General features: G+C 37.5%; 1 protein-coding gene across 22 annotated transcripts in view; it reads left to right on the plus strand.

The window, feature by feature from the left end:
- Positions 1-25,415, plus strand: part of MBNL1 (muscleblind like splicing regulator 1) — a 207,223-nt gene that overhangs the window by 169,729 nt on the left and 12,079 nt on the right. For 20 of the 22 annotated variants that reach the window (XR_015240057.1, XR_015240056.1, XM_086674538.1 and 17 more), the window contains 4 exons: positions 4,549-4,749; positions 17,096-17,353; positions 18,542-18,595; positions 19,502-19,655. Coding sequence is in view for 20 of the 22 variants with exons in the window: in XM_086674538.1 (XP_086530664.1) it covers positions 4,549-4,749; positions 17,096-17,353; positions 18,542-18,595; positions 19,502-19,655 (667 nt within the window). In the remaining 2 variants the exon portion in view is untranslated. The remainder of the gene's footprint in view (positions 1-4,548; positions 4,750-17,095; positions 17,354-18,541; positions 18,596-19,501; positions 19,656-25,415) is intronic. The other 2 variants (XM_086674540.1, XM_086674541.1) reach the window with 1 other exon arrangement.

Consider the following 25,415-nt stretch of genomic DNA (forward strand, 5'->3'; position numbering starts at 1 on the left):
GAAGCTTCAAGAGAAAGAGTCGTGATTCTTGAAGCATGATTAGGAATTAAACAAGTGGACTGGGCAGGAGCAACCTTCAATGTAGAGGGAAAAACCATGTTAAGAAGGAAGCCGTAAGAAAACCTGTCTCCCTAGAGACCTTACGCAGAATCAGAAATCTGAATCTATTTCTGTGTTTAAATGGTAGAAGACCACATAATGTATGGAATTGAAATTACCCAAGAGATTTGAAAAGTACTGCAGAGAATGTGATGAGTGGGGAGTGCCAGGGCATTCGGGGGTTGAAGCTCTCCAGAGGATTCTAATGGCCAGCCAGCACTGAGAACCTCAGGTTTCAGAATCACCTAAAATCAGACACACCTGTATCCAAATCCTAAGTCTTACATACACTCATTTATGATTATGGACACATAATCTGTGTGAGCGCTTTTCCTTGTCTGCAGAATGGGAGGGAGTAATGAAACCACCCCCCCCCCCCGACAAGACTATAATTTAATTCGTCCACGTATTCATTCATTCACTCATTCATTCAGTGTATATTTATTGAGTACTTACTATGTTCTAGGCAGCTAGCTAGATTCTGGGGATTTGGCAGTGAACTCTACAGATATCTGTGCCACCCGCCCCCCTCCCCCAACTCCAAACAGAAACAATGGAGGTTTTTTTTTTTTCCTTTGCCCTATGGCGTTTATATTTTACTCTTATGAGAATTAAATATAATAACATAGGTAAAGCACTTAGCACAATGCCTGGCACACAATAAATAGAGGGAAGTCTAGTAATAATCATGTCTGCTCACATTTAACTAGGGTCATAATGTGAAATTGAATAACATTTTAATTTATAATAAAGCCTGATTACTTTAATGGAATCAAAATGTCTCATTTAAAACAAACAAGTGATTAGCCCATAAATGCACTGACGTTATAAGATTGCAGTTTGTTTTTTCTCTGCTGAGGGTGTTCACTGCCAAAAGGCAATCATAAGTCAACCTTCCTTATGCCTTCCAGGAACAAAGATACCTGTAAATCATTATTACAAGAATGTAGTCAGTATCAGATACACCAATTACATAGTTATATGTTATCCTGTGGAGATTTAAGAGAAAATAGGGTGCACTTGATAATACCATAGCATTAATATCCATCCCTGCGACTCTGCTGAACTGTCTGCAGGATGGCTTTGGGAATGGAGAATTGGCAATGAAGCAGTTCCCCAGCTTGACTAATCTGATTAGGGCACTGATAAGACCAAGCAGTGACCTACCTCCAGCAAGGTGCTCTTTGAAAAAGGAATGTAACAAATGTGTAAAACCTCAAAATAACGGAAGGAATGTTGCACTTTTTGGGAGCAGCCTTTGGAATCAAGTTTCACAGTATAGAGCTATTATTATCATCGATCGGCTACCTGTTTAGCAAATAGCTCTACTTATCTGGAGAGAGAACAGAGAGAGCGCTTGCTGAATAGTTGATGTTTCAGAATTTTAAGAAGAATTTTTTGAATATTTATTTTTGATACAGAGACAGAGCATGAGCAGGGGAGGGGCAGAAAAAGAGGGAGACACAGAATCCGAAGGAGGGGCAGAGAGAGAGGGAGACACAGAATCCAAAGCAGGCTCCAGGCTCTGAGCTGTCAGCACAGAGCCCAACGCAGGGCTCGAACCCACGAGCTGTGAGATCATGACCTGAGCCGAAGTTGGTTACTTAACCAACTGAGCCACCCAGGCGCCCCTGTTTCAGATTTTTAAAGCTGCTAGATTTTGCATGGGGACAGTGCCCTAAAATTCTTCAGATTTGAATTTGCTCTGCTGAATTCAGTCAGAAAATCCATTCACATGACAACTCAATAGAAACAATCCAGCAGGAAAATTGTTGCCAGTTAATAAGATCAATATTTTTAGTTAGAAGTATTCTTTTATCTGTAATATGTAACTGTTGCATTATATGCATTGTGGATTATAAATTTATGCAGTGAGATTTAACAGAGCTGAATTTTATTCATCCCTGGTCTTACTCTCTTCAAGTAAGAATGCTTTTCTTAAAAATAAATGATTTTTCTTGCCGCCAAATAGCTTTGTAAATTTGACCTCTGCTTCTAAATAATTCTGGTAGATTCTGTACAGGGACATAAACATCTCAGTAACTTTCCAAAGTATGCATTCATTAAGAAGGTTCTACCTGAAAAATACACGTTAATTCATAGCAATAGAATACAAAGAGGAATGATACAGACTGTTGTCCGTATTTTAAACAGGTCTTCTGGTCTTCTGTGCTTGGTTGCTTATAATTCTTAAATACCTAATAAGAAATTAGAGTGTTGGTCTCATTGAAATTACAATCAGTGTATATGTAACAGTGTATGTTTAACCTGGATATTTCTGAGTAGAAGTCCAAGTTCAGCACATACTCACTGTACAGGTCAACCCTTGTCCTGGCACTGCCTTAGCAGCCAGTAGACAGTGGAGCAGTAAAAAATCAGCTGCTATTCAAGTAACTGTCGATGGAGAGAGATTGCTCTGGGCCCCAGTTTCTGACAGATTATCTATTGTTTATATCTGGAATGCTCAGGTGGTTTCCTGTTGTCAGTGCTTTGGGCAGGGACGGGGCTGAGGACCAGAGGTATTACTTTAGGCCACTTCATTAGGCAGGAGCCAGCGACCTGGCAGGGCAGCTAACCATAGCATTCAAACCAACACGTTTGGAAGCATAATTACAACTTGAAAATATGAGTGGAATGTATGGTATATTGTTTCTTCTTCCTAGTGAATCAGATTATGTATGAAATATTCTGTTTTCCATGGTCTTAATAAGAACGTGTGCAGTAGCTGCAAAAATTCTGTCCTAAAACAATTTGTGAAGTCGAGAAAAAAGTGCATCCCGTAGGACAGGGATTTTCAACCTAAACACTACTGACATTGGGGCTGGATCCTTCTGTGTTGTGAGGGCTGTGCTGTGTGTTGCAGGCCACTTAGCAGCATCACTCGCCTCCACGCATGAGACGCAACAGCGCCCCCAAGCTGTGACAATCAAAAATGTCTCCAGACATTGCCAAATGTGTCCTACAAGGCAAAATCACCTACGTAATTGAGAACCACTGCCCTAAGAAAAAGAGAATTCTTGAATTCCATTTTACCCTTCTAAATATGGGGCAAGTCAGGGCCAGCCTAAATAAGGGTGTGTGTGTGTGTGTGTGTGTGTGTGTGTGTGTGTGTATTTTAAACATTTCTTTTGAGCTATGGGAATTACCCTTACATCTTAATTATATAAGACTTTATTCCAAAACTCTCTTGAATACTATGTAAACTCAGGGTTCATCTAACTTCCTATTTCTATAGGAGGGAAGAATTAGCTACATTCTAGTGTCCCCTTCATTCTAAATAATTTGTCCACGATTCTGTTCCTTATACCACAGGGTAAAGAAAATTAATTGTTAAAAAAAAAGTCCCTTAAAAAACAGGATCCATTTTGTCCGTGAGTTTTTGTATTTTGGAGACAAACGTTATTATTACACAAAGTATCAAACTTCAAGAATTGAAAATCTATTGAATTAGGAAGCTAAAAGATAACACCCACGGGCAGAAAATTGTTGAGCTAGATTATGCTTTAAAAACTGGAAAAGCAAATCACTAAAGTAGATTTCAAGTAAATTATTTAATTCTACTTAAGAACAGATATATTTTCTGATATGCAGATCTTCATATCACATCCTCCTATATCTATTAAAGCATTTCTGGCAGAAATTCTGTCTTGTCACAAAATACCATGTGTATTTTTTTTAAACCGTGTAGCATTTCTTTAGAAGTTTTCTGTTTCAGACTTTCAGACATTCAGAATGGCTTCTCCCTAGTAAGGTAAATTCTTCGTTAAATGTTTCACAGGAGTGTGATAAACTGTTGGAATATTTACAGTTTCTTTGGAAGAGCCTGCAACAAGTGAATATGCCGAATAGTTTACCTCGTGTGTTCAAGAGAAATGGTGTCATCATCATCTTTCACATGTCCCATGAGATTTATTTCCAGTTTATATTGACTGTGAAACTCTGTTATCCGCTGGGAGTTCTGCTTTATTTATTCCAGATAATAGGACACTTGCAACCCATTAACAGTTGTAAACAGATCTCTCAAGTTCATCTGACGTAGCAATTATGAAATGTATTTCTTAGACAAGTTTCTAGGATTATATCAGGATAAAAATGGAGATTAGGTGACCCCAGGAAGTTTCTGTATTGAATAATTGATCTATTATTCAAAAAGAAATTACAAGCATTATGGACACCAAGTTTCAAAATCCCAGCAGAAAATTTAATGGGTAAATTACCTATTGTATTCTAGAAAAGCGTTGATTTGAGGAATGCTTATTCAAGAAACATTCTTATCCTGAATGAAAGTAAATAAACATAGAATTAAATGAAAAGAGGGAGGGCGGAAAGGAAGGATGGATTATGGATGGATGGATGGATGGATGGATGAGGGATAGATTATATAATGTAGAATATCAAATTTGAGCCAAGACCTGTATATTAAATTTTGCTTTTTATTTTATTTTTCAGCCAATGTTTTCAGTTGCACCAAGCTTAGCCACCAATGCATCAGCAGCCTTTAATCCCTACCTGGGACCTGTTTCCCCAAGCCTGGTTCCAGCAGAGATCTTGCCGACCGCACCAATGTTGGTCACAGGGAATCCTGGGGTCCCCGTGCCTGCAGCTGCTGCGGCTGCTGCACAGAAATTAATGCGGACAGACAGACTTGAGGTAGGAATGCTTCACTGGTTCCTTTATGTACTCCGTTCTGATTTTCAGAGTGTGCTGCTTGTTTACTTCTTCCACGGCCGTAAAGGTTAAACAATATTTGAAGCAGAGATCTTGGTTTGGTGTTTGGAGCATTTTGCGAGAATTTAGGTATGCCATATTTGACCAGTGAAATGATTACGAGAGCCACAGCATCTGTATGTATAATAGCGGATGGGAACTTGGACTCTGGGGTTAGACCACTCGTTACTTCATTGGGCCTCGGTTTCCTCATCCTTAACATGGAGATAATAATGGCCCTTACCTCCAGGAGTGTCTGACACACGGCAAATGCCTGCTAAGTGTTGGTTGTTGTTGTTGCTAGTTAGAACCACCAAGGGGCGCCTGGCTGGCTCAGTCCGTTAAGCGTCAGACTTTGGCTCAGGTCATGATCTCATGGTACCTAGGTTGGAGCCCCACCTCAGGCTCTGTGCTGATGGCTCAGAGCCTGGAGCCTGCTTTAGATTCTGTGTCTCCCTCTTTCTGCCTCTCTCCTGCTCGTGCTTGGTCTCTCTCTGTGTCTCAAAAATAAATAAATGTTAAAAAAAATCTTTAAAGAAAAAAAAGAACAACCAATTCTGTTCATCCCCTGACACTTTGTTCTCATAACGATTTGCTCAGCTACTATCTATAAAGCATTTTAGAATTTATTATTGGGAATTTCCTCATAGGCCTCACAGTATTTTGGTTGGAATAATAGCAAGGCAGCTTTGTTTGTGAAATGTGCTCTTATAAAAATGGTTTAAATTGGAAAGCGTATGATGCTCCAAGTCTCAGAGTCGAGGATGATCAGATCTATATGCTTTGCTGTTGCTGCATGAAAAAGAAATTAAAGAAGTAAATCTTACATTGAAGTGGTTGTTTCAGAATTGGAGCATGGCTATAAATTAATGGATTTGGTAAACTTCAGATGAAGAAAACAAAATGGCAACATTATTGTACATTGAAGCTCTAAAACCCGGCATTCATGTCTAACTAAGGAACAAAGTGACTTTTTCCTTTTCCTCTGGTTAGGATGAGGCAGTAGGTAGTTGGGGCCGAGAAGTTTTGGTGTTACTAGTTACTAAGAAAGAGGCAAAATAAGGCTGTTGTGTGACCCTAACTGACCCTAAATCAGTTTAGCAGGAATTTATTTAATAAGCACCAGTTTCTCGTTGGTAGGGCTTTACTGCATTCATTGCAAAAGATCTCAGATTTCAAGGTAGTGGGAACCGCCACCACCTTTTTTGATGGTGGTAACAGTAGTTGGTATTTACTGGGGATTTACTCTACCAAACACAGCATCAACCCATCACATGCATTGCATCGTTAACCTTCAAAACAATCTGCTGAGGAAGATACTGTTAACTCCATCTTATAGGGCAAGAGATTTAGGGGAAAGCTGTGGCAAAACTTCCTCAAGGTCATGGAAAGGATGCTCCAGTTGGGTGTGAGCTCAGAGCTCCATTTTTAAACACTGTTTAAATCTCTCATTCCCATACAAGTGATAGTACAGAGAGGAAGCAAGACATTTTGGCGCCCATATGTTCTTTAGAGTGCATTGTTTGTTTGCATGTTTACCTTTCATGAAAATTTTGGGAAAAGCTACTGATGAAGCCAGTCCCGTAAGGACAACTCTGAAAGGACGTGGAGACCTAGTTGTGTGCCCTCTGTGGACCAAGGATGGCTGTGTGCTAGAGATACACTTTCACTTGTGGGTGGTTGGTCGTTGTGCAGTTGCACTTGCTCATTATTTAACTAATGCTGTTTTCAGATAACTTAGGAGGCAATTTAGGAATTTTAAATATTTAAAAAAATCACTCGATGCTTAACGTGTGAGTCACCTTCCCCCTCCCCTGATCTTTCTCAAGCAAACCCTCGGTTCATAATGCATAATTGTTGATTGATGGGAACCAAATAGGCAGTCTGGGATGACCTTTAATGAATTAGTTATTGATAGGAGATGATATTTCAGAAGCTTAAAAATCTCTCTTTAAATCTCCTTAAAGGCTGAGCTGTGTGGTCCGAACTCTTATAAACTCATCCGACCATAGTTTTAGGTAGTCTGTAATTGGTTATATTTTGATTAGTATTTAATTTAAAATAAGTACTTTTGGGGCACCTGGGTGGCTCAATCAGTTAAGCATCTGACTTCAGGTCAGGTCATGATCTCACAGTTCATGGGTTCAAGCCCCATCGTCGGGCTCTGCGCTGACAGCTTGGAGCCTGGAGCCTGCTTCGGATTCTGTGTCTCCTTCTCTCTCTGCCCCTCCCCCACTTGTGCTTGCTCGCTCTGTCTCAAAAATAAATAAACACTTTTAAACAATAAAATAAGTACTTTTATTATTAGTTCTCGAGTTTTCTTGTGAGGAGCTACTTTGTGTATTTTGTCTGTCTTCTGCTACAGTGACAGCAGTTGGCTGCTGTGACATGACTGTCATTTCCTTTTAACCTGAATTCCTCTTATCTCAGTGCTTGATAGTGGTAGGGCAGCATCCTGTCTTATTCTGGTTAACAGGAGCTGCTGCCCTGTCACAGTTACAGTCTGTTAGCATATTGCACTGTGAAGCTAAGGGGCATGTCGTTCTGCTTGGCGCTGTGATTTTAGACACTCCTGTCTTCGGGTTATTTCCTCTCATGCTAACTGCACAGCATATCGCAATCCAAAAGACATGGCAGTAAGTGCACACACTTATTTACCAGTTCACCACATGTGTAGTTATTTCGGTTTAAATCTATATGCTCTTGTTTTTGCCTCTTGGAACTCTGAAGTGCGTGTTTGAATTTTGAGTTCCTTTTAAGGTGAAAAAAGTTTAAATCAGTTTAAATATTGGCCAACTGTTCTTGCCACTTCTTTCTCTCTTTCTGCTCCAAATTGTTAGACCATAAGGAAATTAAAAATACCATAGATTATCAGCCTTCTGGTTCTTCTTTTTGGGAGAACTGACACATATTTACAGCACTCACTGTGATACTACAAAAAATGTTAAGTCGAACAACAGGAATCCAAGAATTAGTGTTAGCAGTTTTGCTAATTAGATGAGTAAGCTTGGGTCAAGTTTCTGATCTTTTCTGAACTTCATATTCCACACATATAAAATTAGGGGATTGTACCAGATAATCTGTAAGATCACCTCCAGTTAGAATATTCTAGAAGACATTTAGGTTGTCTTTTTGTTTTTAATGCCAGCCACAAGTTATTGAAAATTTTATTTAAATATAACATTCAAATAAGCATATTTAATAAATACATTAAATTAGTTTAAATATACAAATGTATATTACATGTTTTATTAAATATATAGATGTAAAACACACATCAACTTTATATCAATATCCATATTATCCATTCTTTGTTGGATACCTTTTAAGAGACTTTGTAGCGGTATGCTCTCTATACCGTAAAATTCGGTATTCATGGTTTTCTCTAAAGAGGAGCAAATCTCTTAAATATTGGTCACTGAAATGAGGCTTTTAAAATTACATTTTTAACTTTGGGATACCTTTTTGTAATTTGCAAGCAGCAGTTTATTTTCAATGCTTGTTTTAAGAAATTGTTGGGACGCCTGAGTGGCTCAGTTGGTTAAGCATCCAACTTTGGCTCAGGTCATGATCTCACTGTTCGTGGGTTCAGGTCCCACGTTGGACTCTGTGCTGACAGCTCAGAGCCTGGAGCTTGCTTTGGATTCTGTCTCCCTCTCTCTCTGCCCATCCTCCACATGCTCTCTTTCTTTCTCAAAAATAAATAAAAATTAAAAAAAAAAGAAATTGTTAAAATTTATAAGTACTAGACAGGACTGAGGTTTTCAGTCATATCCTTACTTTATTATGAAGAGTTGGTAATTAAGAAATTATTGTTTGACTTATTTTCATGATAACACAGTAATTTTTATGGTGCAAAAAGGATCCATGAATGCATTCATTCCCTCGTTTATTCAACAATATCCAAAGAACTACTGAACATCTTTCAAGTAAAAAAATACTTGTGAGGAATACCTTTGAAACCTTTCAACGGCTATCAATAGCAAGAAAAGATCCACATCAGAATAGTGCCATACTCACAAATGATACCCAATAACTTGTTAAATGAATAAATGAGCCAGTCAACCAGTTAATTAATTAATCACAAAAAGATACATGCCCTTATTCAGAGTTTAGTGTAATCCAACAGAGAAGATAACACAGGATAAATTTTTAACATTTGTTAACATTCTCCTTGGGAACATGTTTACATTTTGAGCATTCCAGCTACAAAACATGGCATCTTGTTCTTGCCCTTAGTCCTAGAGCCGTGGTTTCCAAGTTTTAATGGGATTAGAGTCACATGGGATGATTGCTAAAAATGCAGGGCCTCATACCCATAGACTGATTCCGTAGGTCTTCCTTCACTGGGGGAGTCTTTTTCACAAATCTGCCAGGTGATCTTAAACACAAATAGTCTGTAAAATACTCAACAGGATGCCAGCACCTGTTATTTAAGGCTTAACTTTTCATCATTTACCTTATGTACAGTTATTTGTGACTCAGAATTAAAAACCTTCCTCCTGGGGCGCCTGGGTGGCGCAGTCGGTTAAGCGTCCGACTTCAGCCAGGTCACGATCTCGCGGTCCGTGAGTTCGAGCCCCGCATCAGGCTCTGGGCTGATGGCTCAGAGCCTGGAGCCTGTTTCCGATTCTGTGTCTCCCTCTCTCTCTGCTCCTCCCCCGTTCATGCTCTGTCTCTCTCTGTCCCAAAAATAAATAAACGTTGAAAAAAAAAAAAACAAAAAAAAAAACAAAAAAAAACTTTCCTCCTCCAAAACACTTAACATTCTACATTTTGTTAGGTTGCTAAGAACGCAGTGCACATAATGAAATAGTTCAAGTAAACTGATAATGATTAAGGTTGTTTATACCACCTACTAGTATTAATCAAACAAACAACTAATCCACTGACCTTACATTTCAGAGACTGACAAAGATATTAGATTGCTATTTGGTTATGGCATCAGTTCTATATCAACAGTCTATATTCCAGGAAAGATGGGCACACCCCTTGGCTTCTGATATTTTTCAGCTGGAATTTGTTTGTTGTAGAATAGATTATTCTTGGGGCGCCTGAGTGGCTCATTCGCTTGGGTGTCCAACTTTAGCTGATCTTGCAGTCTGTGAGTTCGAGCCCCGTGTCAGGCTCTGTTGCTGACAGCTTGGAGCCTGGAACCTGCCTCAGGTTCTGTGTCTCCCTCTCTTTCTGCCCCTTGCCCTCCCCCCATTCATGCTCGCTCGCTCACGTGCACGCTTTCTCTCTCTCTCTCTCTCTCTCTCTCAAAAATAAACATTGCAAAAAGTATTTTCAAATAGATTATTCTTGTGCTGAAAGTTTTATTCTACTGACAGAATCATGACGTGAGTATCTAATTCAGGCCACTGGATGCTGAAAGCTTCTACTACTTATTGACACAGAAGAGTCCAGTGACTTTTTTCATACAGGCATAAGACAATATGGTACCTATTGACTACATATAAAAAAAGAGCATTTAGAGCTAAATGAAGGTCAAGTATTAGTGGAAGTGATGCCTTGATTGAGATTTTTATAGGTGTTTAATGGATTTGGCATGATCTGTTGCATATAGAAGACATTTGATTCAAAATAAAATTAGAAAAGCAGATACTTTTTTAATAAGAGAAGCTTATTGGTAGGATTCTTTTAATTTTGTATTTTTGTGGAGGGTGTTTGGCTGCTGCTTGTATGACTTTTTAACTTCTCTAGAAAATTACTAAGAAGTATTGAGAGTTTTGTGTACACAGGTCTAAGGAGTTTTTTGTTTTTGTTTTGTTTTTTTTTTTAAATCTGTACTAAGGCTGTAGAATGGCTCCTTACAATGTAGTCATATCCCCATTTAAAACATCTAGTCTGTCAGTTACTCTCTGTGACTAGTTTGAGTTTTGTTTGGGAGATGAAGAAGTTGTAAGTTGTTTAAAATACTGTAACTCCTAAGCTTAACCACTCACTTTTGCTGTTCTTCTACTAATTGCTTCCTCCAAATTAAATCTAGCATTTCTCTGGTTTCATTTATTTAACAAAAGTGGTAAAAGTAACTGTTGACTTGAGCATTTTGACGTATTGATGACCTTGTTTCAGAGTTGTATTTTCCTGTCCTGTTGGTTTACAGGTTTCTCATAGGAATGAATAAATGCAAACCTGAAAATGGAAGGATTTTTTTACTTGGTCAGTTTGATTTTTTTTTTTAATTACATGGGATAAAGTGATAAATTCTGAGCTGTATTATCTGTAGAAATATGCTTGTGTTCTCTGCCCTAATGGTATAACGAGGGATTCTGCCTTTTAGATTTCAAAGACATCTCCCATTTGATCTTAACAGAAATCCTCTGAGGTAGCTGACGTGGGTGTCTTTTTTTTTTTTTTTTTCATTTTTTTTTAGAAGGAGGAAAATGAAGTACAGATCGGCCAAATTTATACAATTATTAGATAACATTGAAAGTAGGTATCACATCATCAGATTTCTTTCTTGGGAATTTAATTATACAATCTACTGAGATCATTGTCCATAATCACCAGAATTTTAAAATGTGAAGATTATAATCCTTTTTGAGGTAAAAATACGGATAATTTTTTGGCATTAGATTATATACTCATGACCATTAATGCTGTGGTACTTTGATAAAATCATTGTTTATCCAGTATTCCTTTTTAAAAAAATTTTTTAACATTTTTTATTTATTTTTGAGACAGGAAGAGACAGAGCATGAACAGGGGAGGGTCAGAGAGAGGGAGACACAGAATCTGAAACAGGCTCCAGGCTCTGAGCTGTCAGCACAGAGCCCGACGCGGGGCTCGAACCCACGGACCACGAGATCATGACCTGAGCCGAAGTCAACCGCTTAACCGACTGAGCCACCCAGGCACCCCTCCTTTTTTAAAGTTTCATATAGCTCAAGCTTCGTCAAAAATAAAGTCTGTGATGCTTATTGTTGAACAATAGGTACATATATATGGAAGCTCCTTAAATATTAATATATATTTATATACAGTGTTGTATGTTATATGATATTATATGTATAAGCTCCTTCATATTTGTCATTACGTTTTAAATTGACTTCCCAAAATATTAAAATAGTCCCTGTTCCCTATTGTAATAAGCTCTCTGTTCCTGCTTTTGAAAGTTGTTTTCAAAAAATGACTGCCTTAAATATGGCGAGCACAAAACATACTACTTCAAACAGATCTTTCTTTAACGAACATGCAAATGACTGTCCCACCTTGAATAAGTTCAGATGTTGGCATTAATGTCTTTAGAAGCTCAATGCCTTAACTTGCAGAACATTGCTGAATTTAATAATAGTTATAAAACCTGTTATTATTCTGACCATTTTGAAATAGGTTTGTCACATTCATAAAAAAACCTAGAGGTCAAATAACAGAACTGTTTATTTTAACCAGACTTGTATTGTGTGTTTTCAGCTAATCTATACATTATCTTTCTTGGTATTCATGATTCCATAGCTGGTAAATGTAGGAACTAAGTAGAACCCACAATTTCTGATTCTAAACTCTATTTTCTTTTCATTATACCACTGCTGTTTAATTAACAAAACAAAAAAAAAAGTTAACATAGAATTAAGTCACATTCCTTTGGGAATTTTTCTAAGTACTTTTGATTTTTTTGATTTTCTAAGTACTTTTAATTTTCCATAATTATGGAATAGCTGGTTCTGGAAATGGATTTTAATATTTATAAGTGTTCAGTGAGGGTTACGTGGGTGGCTCAGTTGATTAAGTGTCCGACTTCAGCTCAGGTCATGATCTCGCGGTCCATGAGTTTGAACCCTGCGTCGGGCTCTGTGTTGACAGCTGAGATCCTGGAACCTGCTTCAGATTCTGTGTCTCCCTCTCTCTCTCTGGCCTCCTCCACTTATACTCTCTCTGTCTGTGTGTTTCAAAAATGAATAAATGTTAAAAAAATAATTAAAAAAATAAAAGTGTTCAGTGAATATCTTCATTAAAATGATGGCTTTTAATGTAAACACAACCTCTTACCTATTTCGTATGAAAATTTATAAAACTTATCTGATTTAAAGACAAATCCTGCCTTAATGTTTGTAGAGTAAAAGATTCAACATTTTTTTGATTGAAACACATTATGTGTTTAGCTAAATAGGTGGAATTATTTTAATCTGTTTGAAAACCGTTTACCAAACTATAAAAAGTGCTTATATTTTTTGACTCGCTAATGCCATTTCTGCAGATGTAACTTTAGAAAATGATTTTTAAATGTCTATGTTCATAAATATATCCCTTGCAATGTTATCTGTAATATGAGAATATTGGAAATAATCTAGATGATCTCTGCTAGAGTTACCTGTATTCTGCACATCTGTTTGATGGGATTCAATGCAGCCATCAAAAATGATCACTCTAGACACTATATTTTAGTAAAATTTAAAAAATGCTTACATGCACTGTTGAACAAAAACAGGTCACCAAGTAGTAGCTATACCATAATTACAACTGTTTGAAAAATGTGTGCATGCAGAAGACTGGATTGGAAAAGCAAAAAGAACCACAATGTTGTTAAGGATTTTCAAACTTAATTTTACCTGTTGTGTTTTAAATTCTCCATATGGTAAATCCTACAATTTCTTATCCTGATTTGAATTCCGAGATTAAGTTTATTGAAGCTTGTCCGCCAGTTATAATTTGCTAATATGAAACCACACCTAAGATATTTCTTTTGAAGATCAGTATAGTCTAAAGTTTTCCTGAGTTCCTCAGAGAAACCAGGCCAAACTCAAATTCAGCAGTCCAGGGATGGATCCTGTTTTATTGGTGATGATTATTAGAGAAAAAGGTGTTTTCAAAGCGTTGGGAAGTTTGTTCTGTTCAGGTAGGTACCAATGATATAGACACACATCCAGCATTTGGCAAACCCCTCTGGCCCCTCTGGTATACAGCTCTTAGCAGTACAAGTTTTCACAGGAGATTTTCCATTGTTTTTCTTTATTTTTTCAAGGGCAAAAATAATGGGAGAACAGCTATCTCAGTATATTTCTTCTGTTCCATTTCTCATGTCAGGAGCACTTTAAGTGAGAAAAAAATAAAAACAAGTAAAAAAATGCATATCGTACAAAAGCAGTTGACTACATTCTTTGAAACTTTGAAAAGGCTAGTTTTAGGACAAATTCTAAGTGGAACACTAACTATCAATTCTTCTTAGATAGACTTAAAGTTCTCCTGAATTGCATCTTGCAAGATACAAAGAGTAGAAAATGATAAGAAACCACTCCTTAACCTGTAGGAACCACACACACACGTATAAAGCAGATGGACAGGAATGAGAAGGTGTATTAGAAAGACCATTTGTAGAAGCACCTGGGTGGCTCAGTCGGTTAGACCTTCAACTTCAGCTCAGGTCATAATCTCTGAGTTCATAAGTTTGAGCCCTGCATCGGGCTCTGTGTTGACAGCTTGGAGCCTGGAGCCTGGAGCCTGCTTCGGATTCTGTGTCTCGTTCTTTCTCTGCCCCTCCCCACCTTGTGCTCTGTCTTTCTCTCTCTCTCTCCTAAATAAATAAAAACATTAAATGAAGACCATTTGTGTGCAATCTGAATGTAAGTTTATATCACTGAAAATAAAAATAATGTTGAGACAGAAAGAGAAATAAAAAGTCAAAATCAGCCCAGCACCCAGGTTGTTATTTTGGGAGAATGACGCTCAAATTTCTGGCACAGGCACGCCTAAGCCTACTTGTTTTTGGAAAATAACAAATCTTAGATTTTAATAGTTCTGAAAAAGCTCACCTTTGGATCTTTCTTGTCGGTGTGGCGCAGAGTAAGATAAATTGAAAGACAGGGTGTTAGTTCACCTGCTGCCAGGTTCTTTGTGAGTACGTTCGAGAAAGCAGGAATTACCAGAGAACTCACCCCAGAAGTGTGCAGTCACATACAGTTTTCTATTGCATGAGACTACACTGACGTAGATTTGCTTATGTGGAAAAACAGCCTTTTTGTTCATGCGATAGTCTAAATGTAGCATCAATTTCATATACATACGTGAAAAGTTTTTATTCTCATTTAAGTGTGTCTCTATTCCTGTCTATTTTGATGAGCCTAATTCAGTAAGTGTTGGTTAGGGACTGGGGATTTGTGGTGTAGAAAGCTTTGCCACTGACACTGGTGCCCAGCCAGTGTGGAGGACAATAGTTCTGGATAACGGCTTAATCACTTTCAAATTATCAACTCCTGGTTATTGTTGTTTTCTTATGTTCAAGAAGACAAATGCAATGAGAAAAAAAAAAAAAAAAAGAAGAAGAAGAAGAAGAAAAAGGCTCTTCTGTAAAAAGGCTCCTAAGTCATTTTTGTAGTCTTAATATCTCTCAGAGTGTCCGGCCTATAGCATTTATTCAGTAATATTTTTTAATTGAAGAAAGTGAATGAGATGATGAATAAAGTTGGCTCATTGCTGTGTATGTGGAATACAAAGCTTCAGCTAGCTTGAGGTTTAAAAATAGTGCAAGATGTCATTTATAATGCTGTTTTAAGATGTGGCATGATACAAATTATAGTGGTATTTTTTAAAAGAAGCTCTTTGCTCAGTAATGGGATATGAATATAATAGAGAAAAGTACCTAGAATTAAATGGGATCATTTTATGTACACATATCCAAGAAAACCTGTGCCTTTTGAATCATAACAGGGTTCCCATTTCACTTCCTTGCTGTACTACAAAATAAAATGCTTGGGATCTGTGTATTTTCTGTTTGTGAGAAGACAACATGAAAAATAAAAACTGTGTGAAACAAGAAGCAGGAACATGAAAATACTAAAAAGGACATTCTGTGTTTTAGATGGCCCTCTTGTGGTAAAAAGGTCACACTATCCCAGATGAAGACAGTGCTGGCAGACTCCTGCTTGGAGCAGCCCTCATGACAAACTTTAATAATAAGAGTCAAAATGGAGCAAACACATGAGAAATAATCCATTTGGACCCTTTCCCCAGGGACTCCATCCAAAATTAATAGGTATAAAGCAAATAAACAAGAATCTTTTTCCATCTGCTTTATATAGCTACCAAGGATCTCTAAGAGTAAAAAAAAAAAAAAAAAAAAAATTAGCTCTTGGAAACATTTGACTACAAAGCTATCAGATTTTACTTTTTATACTTGTAAATAATTTCAGATTCTCACAGCAGTTGCAAAAACGGAACCATGAGTTCCTGCCTATCCTTCTTACCCAAGTATTAACAACTTGCATGGCCATGTTCTCGCTTACAAAACAAATTAGTACCGATATTCTGCTCTTAACCAATTTAGAGACTGCCGTCAAATTTCACCAGTTGTCCTACAAACCTCCTTTCTCTGACCCCGGGATCGTTCAGTCTCTGACAGTTTATCATCGTTATTTGCCTTTCATGACCTTGACACTTCGGAAGAGGACTGATGAGTTCTTTTGTAAAACATTCTTCCATTTCAGTTTGTCCAATATTTCCTCATGATTTTTGTCTTAAGATGACATTGATTGTCAAATTGGCTTCCGTACAACACCCAGTGCTCATCCCAGCAGTGCTGGGATGGGCATTGATGCCCATCATCCACCCCCCTCTCCCTCCAACCCCCCATCAACCCTCAGTTTGTTCTCAGTTTTTAAGAGTCTCTTATGGTTTGGCTCCCTCCCTCTCTAACTTTTTTTTTCCTTCCCCTCCCCCATGGTCTTCTGTTAAGTTTCTCAGGATCCACATAAGAGTGAAAACATATATGATTAAATGCCAGTTATGCATTCTCAGCCACGATACAATGAAAGTGATGTGGTGTGTCCAGTGTGTCCTACCCATCAGTAGATACACAATGCCATTATGTCTTCCTACTGGTGATCTTCATGTTGATCACTTGCTTAAAGTGGTGGCTTCATTTTGAGATGAGCACTGGGTGTTGTATGGAAACCAATTTGACAATAAATTTCATATATTAAAAAAAAAAAAAGAACTATAAAAAAAATAAAGTGGTGGCTTCACTGTAAAGTTACTCTTTTTCCCTCGGTAATTAATAAATACATCAACATAGTATAAATTAGATGCTTTACCATAATTAGTATTAAATTAGTATTAGTATTTTCTTCCTCACAGAAATTTTACTGAAATGGGGCTATAACTTGTGCACCAAAGGAGGAACTCTTCAAGTTATTTTGTGGTTTTTTTTTTGTTTTTTGTTTTTTTTTTTTTGCAAATGGTCTTTTCCCCTTTCGCGTGTAGCCCTCTACCACCTTTAAGTTAAACTCTCCAGAAAGATCGCATTTGCCCACGTTGTTGACCAAGTCCCATGCACTTAATGACCTCCTAGGTATGTCGAGAGTACCAGCGTGGCAACTGCAACAGAGGAGAAAACGATTGCCGGTTTGCTCATCCCGCTGACAGCACAATGATTGACACCAATGACAACACAGTGACCGTGTGTATGGATTACATCAAAGGGAGATGCTCACGGGAAAAGTGCAAATACTTTCATCCTCCTGCACATCTGCAAGCCAAGATCAAGGCTGCCCAATACCAGGTCAACCAGGCTGCAGCCGCTCAGGCAGCAGCCACCGCAGCTGCCATGGTGAGTAGAGACATCAGCTCTCTCTTTGTTAGCAGTCAGTACAGCAAACTGAATGACTAGATCTGACTACAAGCTATTCATTTATTAACCTTAAATTTTTTTATTTTTATTTTAATTTTTTTGCTGAAGATATGTTTGTTCAGGTATCCCAGACAATACATAATGAAGTTACCGTTCACAGAAGTGAGGGTAACTCCTCAAATGGTTCAGATTGCTCCTACCCTTGGCCTAACTCTTAATACTCTGTCTTATTCTGGATATAGGGTTTCTAAAATTTCTGCTTTGTAAAGAACACCTGTCTCCTCTCCAATTTAACGATACTGCCATTTTCAGTCCTCTTATTTTTCTGTGTGCCATCTAATCAGCCATTGTTCTCCTTCGGTGTGTTCTTTTGCACATCAAGGCTCTTCTCTACATATATCTTGCTTTTAACAATAACATAATCTGGAACTGTTTAGGAGAGTTGCTGAAACAAAATTGTTTTTAGGATTAGCTACCAGATTTTGAACAGTGTGCTATCTAGATCATCTTAAATAATATTGTGGCATAAATATAATTGTAACGCTAGAGAAGCTTGACTATGCCATTACATAGAAAGGAGAAAGACAGCAGTACTCAGGGAAGAAATTGGATCATTTAGAACAGAAACACCTATATTCTGAAGGTAAATTTTAATGTGATCTAATAGCTGATTTTAATGAGTCCATTCTTTGTTCTTTGCTTAGCTGTTTTAATGTTGTCCTTTTTTTTACATAAATATATAAAAGACTTAATCATGAAAATAGACATAAAAAACACTGTGGTTTTCACAGCACAGTAAAATAATCACGAGAGAGGTCTTTTCTGTGTTTGTTTATGGATACTTGAGCAAAAATACAGAAGGCAGACTCTCTCCTCCTCTCTACCTTTCACTCTTTTTTTTTTTTTCTGTTAGAGTATCTTGTTTGTAATTAACTACAAAGAGGAGTTATCCTCCCAATAACAACTCAGTAGTGCCTTTATTGTGCATGCTTAGTCTTGTTATTCGTTGTATATGGCATTCCGATGATTTGTTTTTTTATTTGTTTTTTCTCACCTACCCAAAAATGCACTGCTGCCCCCATGATGCACCTCTGCTTGCTGTTTATGTTAATGCGCTTGAACCCCACTGGCCCATTGCCATCATGTGCTCGCTGCCTGCTAATTAAGACTCAGTCGGCTGTCAAATCACTGAAGCGACCCCTCGAGGCAACCTTTGACCTGGTACTATGACCTTTCACCTTTTAGCTTGGCATGTAGCTTTATTGTAGATACAAGTTTTTTTTTTTTATCAATTTAAAAATATATATTCCTTTTTCTGTTATAAAATTGTAAAGTACAATGAAAAACTGAGTGTGGTTTCCTGACAAAATTAGTGGAAAGACTCTACTGTGAGTACCTGGACGGATATCATACAATGAAAGATTCCGAAAGCCCAGCAGCCCACATTCAGTTTAACTACATTGTAGAATGTTCTAGTGAAATACTTTAAGGACATTAAAAATGTATTTTTGACTGTATATTTATGTACCTGTTTGGTTAGCATGGCTTTAGTGATAGAATTATTTATTTATTTTTTTTAATATTTATAGTTCAGTGTTTAAGAAAAAAAAAAACTTGCATGCTCTGGGACATTTGCATGTGTAGGTAGGTCTGGTGGGGAGGAGATGAGTGGGATGAGTTTTTATTTTACCTGTTCTGGTCACTCTGTACGATTAACTATTAACATTGCTTATACTTGTCAGTCCTCATGGAGCTCGCAGTGCAGCTTTTCTTCTTGCCCCAAATCAGTGGCTTCTCACAGAAAGCCTGAAGCATTATGGGACTTAAAACACTTTAACACATTATAACATGTGCTCTCGTCCTAGTGGGTTGTTTTTTTGTTTTGTTTTGTTTTGGACAAAAATAATGCTTCCTTTAAAGCTTTTATCTTGCTTTTTTTTTTTTTTTTTTTTTTTTTTGATCCCCTTTAATTTTTGTTGATTGGAATCCCACCCCACCCCCCGGGTAGTTCAGTGCTCTGCTGCTTGCTTGCTCATGCTTCCTAACAATTTTAGCCTTCAACTGATTTTTCTTTTTTCTTTTTCTCTTTTTACTGGTATTTGTTTTTTATACTCATTCACTAAACAGGGAATTCCTCAAGCTGTACTTCCCCCATTACCAAAGAGGCCTGCTCTTGAAAAAACCAACGGTGCCACCGCAGTCTTTAACACTGGTATTTTCCAATACCAACAGGCTCTAGCCAACATGCAGTTGCAACAACATACGGCATTTCTCCCACCAGGTAAGGGGTCTGAGCTTATTCATGAACGAATCTGGGGAGCCGCAGATAGATACGCTGGTAGAGCAGATAAGCCAGGCCCCCAGTTTGCCGTTAGCCATAGATAGTTGGAAGGTAAGGTGGTCAGCAGTAGCGGATGAACTGAGGTATCTCATGTGGTTCTCCTTAAAAACTAAGAATCTTAGTGTAATGAGAAATGGATCAAAGGTCATTGTGGTATTTTATAGATTTATTTTGGTGTGTGTAATTCGGAATTGAAATATAGTTCTCTTTTTTTTCTCTTTCCTCAACACTGTTTTATGTCTGTCAAGCTATTTTATGACACTCTTCTGCTGTAAGACCCCTTTGCCTTCATGATTCCAGAGTAAATTTTAATTCTATGAAATGACACTTCCAGTTTTGATTTTTATTTTTCAGCCTTTTTGTTTTTGAGGTGGAGAATAAAAAAACAAACAAACAAAAAAAACCAAAAGCTGACTCTGTGTTCCAGAGCACTTAAAAAGTGTGCCAATCAGTACATTGCTTAAAATCATTATTTTCTCATGAGCTAATAGAAGTACAAGTTTACATCTACTATTGAGTTATACATTTGTCGTTTCAGTGGATTTCAACTTAGTCACATAAACATACTGTAGAACTATCTGCACGGGTATAAAATTTAGAAACATTAATCAGTCATTTAATTACCTGAAAATTTATTGTTTTTATGCACCCTTCATTGACTTCAGGAAATCCATGTTAAAATTCATATAGTCTGGAATTCAACTAACCAGACTCTAATCCTATTTTCCCCTTTACCTCTTAACCTTTCTAAGATAATTACCATGGGTTCAGAGATTTATTTAATAAAATAATTTTATCACTAATTAAATTAATTAATGATGAGGTATGTATGTCAGAGGTCCAGCGCCATTAGTATATTATGCTATATTGACAGTACTTAAATGCGTTAGGTTCGTAATGCCACGAGAGAATGTGAGAATTTATTTTTGAATAGCGAACAAAAGAATAAGTTATATTCACATTAGTTTTTACTGCCAAGCACAACTTCTATACAGTGCATCTCTGAAAGCTGGCCATCCGTATGTAGAATATGTAACAAGATTCAGTGAACTGGAGTATGTGGAATATTACATGACTTACAATGCATACGCCTTAGGCACCATGGATAAAGTAATTGTACTTACAAAATAGTATCTGTGCATTTGCAGTTTGTCCATTTTAGAATGCAAATTACATCATTTTGATCTGTAGCATATTTATTGCATTCTGAGGGGCAAATCACATTTCTCTTACACTTTATAAGGTTGAAACTTTTTTCTCAACACATACAGGTTTTCAGAGATTTCCAGAATGTAATCTTTTTGCTTTTATATAAATTGCCATGCCCCTAGATTCATGCCTTCTTCAGCAAATATATCAAGTTTTCTATAGTCAGATCACTAAACAAAGTTTTAATAGATTGTGGGTAACTACCATAGTCTCTTTGAAGAAACCAAAGATTATTTTTGTCAGCTTATTTCATTCAGTAAAACAGTGTCATTAGAAGTGAATTTCATGGGGCTCCTGGGTGGCGCAGTCGGTTAAGCGTCCAACTTCAGCCAGGTCACGATCTCACGGTCCGTGAGTTCGAGCCCCGCGTCGGGCTCTGGGCTGATGGCTCGGAGCCTGGAGCCTGTTTCCGATTCTGTGTCTCCCTCTCTCTCTGCCCCTCCCCCGTTCATGCTCTGTCTCTCTCTGTCCCAAAAATAAACGTTGAAAAAAAAAAATTAAAAAAAAAAAAAAAAAAAAAAGAAGTGAATTTCATTATTTAAAATCTAAAAATAAAAACATCTAACTCTCTCCATATATTATTTAGGGAAACCTAACAGTTCAGTCTTATTAAATGGGATTTACGTTAGTTTCTCCAACAATATTCAGATGACTAAGGACGTTTCTAAATAAACATAACCATTAATTGCATGATATTTCTGACAGTAATCTCTCCCTAGAAAGGCTTTTAGTCTGTGGATAAGACAGAGCAAAAGATGCTAGGTAAGGATCAAGTGTGGGAAAAACAAACACATTTGCAATTCAAAATCATACTTCTCCCTTCTAGAAACGAAGTGTTCTTAATGTAAATAAAATGTGTCACAGTATATTGAAATGTGCTAAAAATGTTAAGAAATATTTGCGTTTTTATGATGAATTTTGCATCGGAGATAGTCTATATTCTATTCTTGATATTTCTAATCAATATGATATGAAATTATTACAATAATATAAAATTACATTTATCTGTAAGCCACTTTTAAAGGGCTTAACCTTTATGAGTCACATAATCAGAAGTAGATAATACCTTCATCATTCTTTTAAAATATTGTCATTTGTCATATGTGCCTGTGTCCAGAAATTTGGCTCTGTGACATTAAAAGGTTAAAATGGATAGCCCATCTTTACTTCTGCCAAACCACTTTGTCAGACAGCCAGAGAAGAAAGAAATCTGATGCAAAGAATGTAAACTAAAATGCCTTAGGGGCCAGGAAGGATATATAAACAAATGGAGCAAGAAATAAATTAGGAGCTGTGAGGTCTGGAAGGCACTGGGGAGCACAGGCCCATCTAAAGAGGATGGTGAGTGTTTGGACTTAGGCTTCTATTGCCTCAGAGAAATATCTGCCTGGCATGTTGTACCTGTTGTAAACTGCACATCCTTTGTGGCTCCATTTACATTATAGGGTAGTTGTGTCTCTGCTTCCCGTGGTTAGTTGTGCAGACCTGCACAATCTAATGTAATGGCCCTGATGTCCAGTATTGCAGGTCTTTTTGATTTTTTCCCAGATATTTACCTCATTTGGATGGTTGCATATGAAATTTCTCTATTTAAAAAAAAAAAAAAATTACAGCTAATTCAATTTTTTAAATGCCCTTTGAGAACTACAGGAAATCTATCCTACCACACATCTGTGTAATCTCATATATAATACCTGGGAAAAAGGAAGTTCATTTTCCAAAGACTGTGTTATTCTGCAGATGACTTATTTGATTAGAGCCTCCCATCTGCCCATAATATAATGATTTGGAAGGTATATTCTGAAGGCTCTTTTGGAACTCAAAAGAAAATAGAAGTTATTTATTTTTTGCAACTTAGAGTTTTAGAGCTCTGTAGTCTCTTGCTTCAGTAATAACTTAAGGGGTATGTGGGTCTGTTACATTGAAGTTGCAGTGAAGCATAGTTAAGTCATTTGAGGAGGTAACTATGTATATAGACTGGGCTGCTGGCAAAAGATCAAGGTTCAGTGGCAAGCCAGGTAACTAGCTAAAACCAATTATATATATAACTTTTAATAACAAAATTAGGCTTATGTGGCATCCACCCGTCTATCTGTGCATCCATCCAATCATTTATCCATCTGTCCTTCCAACCACCTATCTCTTCTTCCCTCTTCCTTCCCTTCCTTCTTTTCCTTCCTCTGTCCTTCCCAGTCTTCTCTCCATCCGTCTACCTATCTACCCATTCATTGATCCCTCCATCCACCTGTCTCCCCATCCATCCATCTATCCACCCATCCACCCATGTCCATCCATTCATTGAATCAACACACATCTATTGTATGCCACATGGTATGCCAGTATTCATATTGGAGATTGCAAATTTATGACCCAAGGGTTAAATCTAGAATCCAGAAGTGTCTAAGAATGTTTAAATAAAATCAGAATGTAAATCCTTTACAAGGTGTGCATTCTGTCCAATCCAAGCCCCACAGCTCCCTAATGGTTTCAGGCCCAGTTGTTTCACACATTGTGTTCAAAACAGCCGCCTTTATTCAATATTTGCTCTGTGCCATACTGCACTGGATACTTTATATACATTATCTCATATTTTCTCACAACGACCCCAAAAGGTTGGCATTAATAGTCCCATTTTACCAATGAGTAATTTGGGGCCTAGTCAGGTCCAATGATTTGCTCCAAGTTGCATGGCTTGTATGTAAGGTTTAGACAGAACTTGAAATTAGGTCAGGTGGGTTTGACTCAGTCTCTCAAAATCTGTGAGCTCTTTGTATCAGGTCCTTAAAAATGATTTGGCCCAAAAAATGAACTAGGCCTTACCAATACCCTGACCCCATGATTGGTGCTTTTATACCCTCCATCTCGTTTAAAAATAAATACAATTACTGGAATAAATTCATATCCAAGCTTCTTTTTTAAATTTTAGAGATATACTACTATTTAAAAAATCTTCGCCCTTTAAAACTCAATTAATTATTCGTACAGTTTATGTATAATCTAGGGTCTACTTACATTGTAGGTATCGAGTTCACCCTTGACATTGGAGTAAGAAGTACCACTTTTATTTACATCACTTTATTTTCTTGAATTCAAATGAAGTCCAACTCCAAACTCTAATCTCACTGGGAGATTAGGCTCCCTTACTGGGGTCTAATTACCGGGATTCAGGACCCCCTTCTCACATCTTCTCTTCCCTCCCATCCCCCCCCCCCCCAAGGTGAGGGCCTGTGCCATCCAGTAGGGTAGATAAGATGCCCATTCTCCATTCTTCAGTCAGCACTGGTCACTGCTGGTATGATCATGGCCCATGCTTACAAGGTCTCAGCAAGCTACACACTCCAGGGTTCCTGTGACTGCCTCGGGTCCAGGCGTGCTTGCCTGAGCTCCTTAGCCTCATAAGCAGCATACGCTCCCTTGGCAGCCTGTGCCCATGGAGCTATGGTGGAAGAATAGACTACATACCCAACTACTCACGGACCCTGCAGACTCCCTGCCTCTTTCCTCTCCCTTCTCCCTCACCATTTTTGCCTGCTTTCTACCCTCAGAAGCACACCTCTCTTCCCTCTTCCTAGCATATTGCCCTCAGTGTGGGCTGATGGTTTTTTTAAAAACCTAAAAATAAGTTTGCTTTAAGCAACTTTGGCTTTGGCTTGTGTTGCAACTTACCAGACATAAAGAAACAGAAGGCCAGGAAATTTTCCTGGAGGGGGAGGAGTAAGAAGGGAGGTGGCAAGGGGATGGGGTTGTTTTTACCGAAAAAAAAACAAAAACAAAAATTCCCAGCTTGTCACTTTTATTATAATTAATGAAATTAATGCAGTTTACCTTCATCTTAGCATAGGATTATAAATCAGGCTTGGAAGTTTAAATCCAGATCCACCACAAGTTATAATCTCTGTATCCCTTTTATTTTTCACCTATAAAATGTAGATAATGTGATTATTTCATAAGGTTACATTTAAATGAGTTTTAAACATAGTTTCATAAAACATTCTCTTAAAGCACTATCATAGGCAGGTCTAAGCGTTTAGGATAAAGCCTGGAATCTAGTAGGCACTAGGTTTTATTTGTCATTTCTTAAATTCAGTAGTGCAATGGAATAGAATTCAAAACATCAGATAGAAATAAACTGAAGCTGTTGCTGTTTCAGATATCAGTTTTGAAAATAATTTCAATTGATTGTGAACTTTTAGTCCCAAGTGATACAAATTTTAGAAGATCTTAAATCAGCTTAATACTGCTAATCAGTAGGCTTGAATTACCACATCCAAGTTCAGACCTCCAACCAAATATCCATTATCACTTTCTCTCTCTTCTACTTCTTGCCTTTCTCCTTGAAGTAGTTTTAACTGTGCATACAATGCATTTGCAAATTACCTTCCTACTTGTTTTTCCTGCATCTTCAAATAGGAATGCATTCCTCACAAACACTTCATTCTGCTATGCAAATATCTTCATAGGGGAAATTTGAAATTGACAAATGCATTCACT

Source organism: Puma concolor, chromosome C2 (genome assembly GCF_028749965.1).
Source record: "Puma concolor isolate L17-30 chromosome C2, mPumCon1.1.hap2, whole genome shotgun sequence".
NCBI classification, from domain to species: Eukaryota; Metazoa; Chordata; class Mammalia; order Carnivora; family Felidae; genus Puma; species Puma concolor.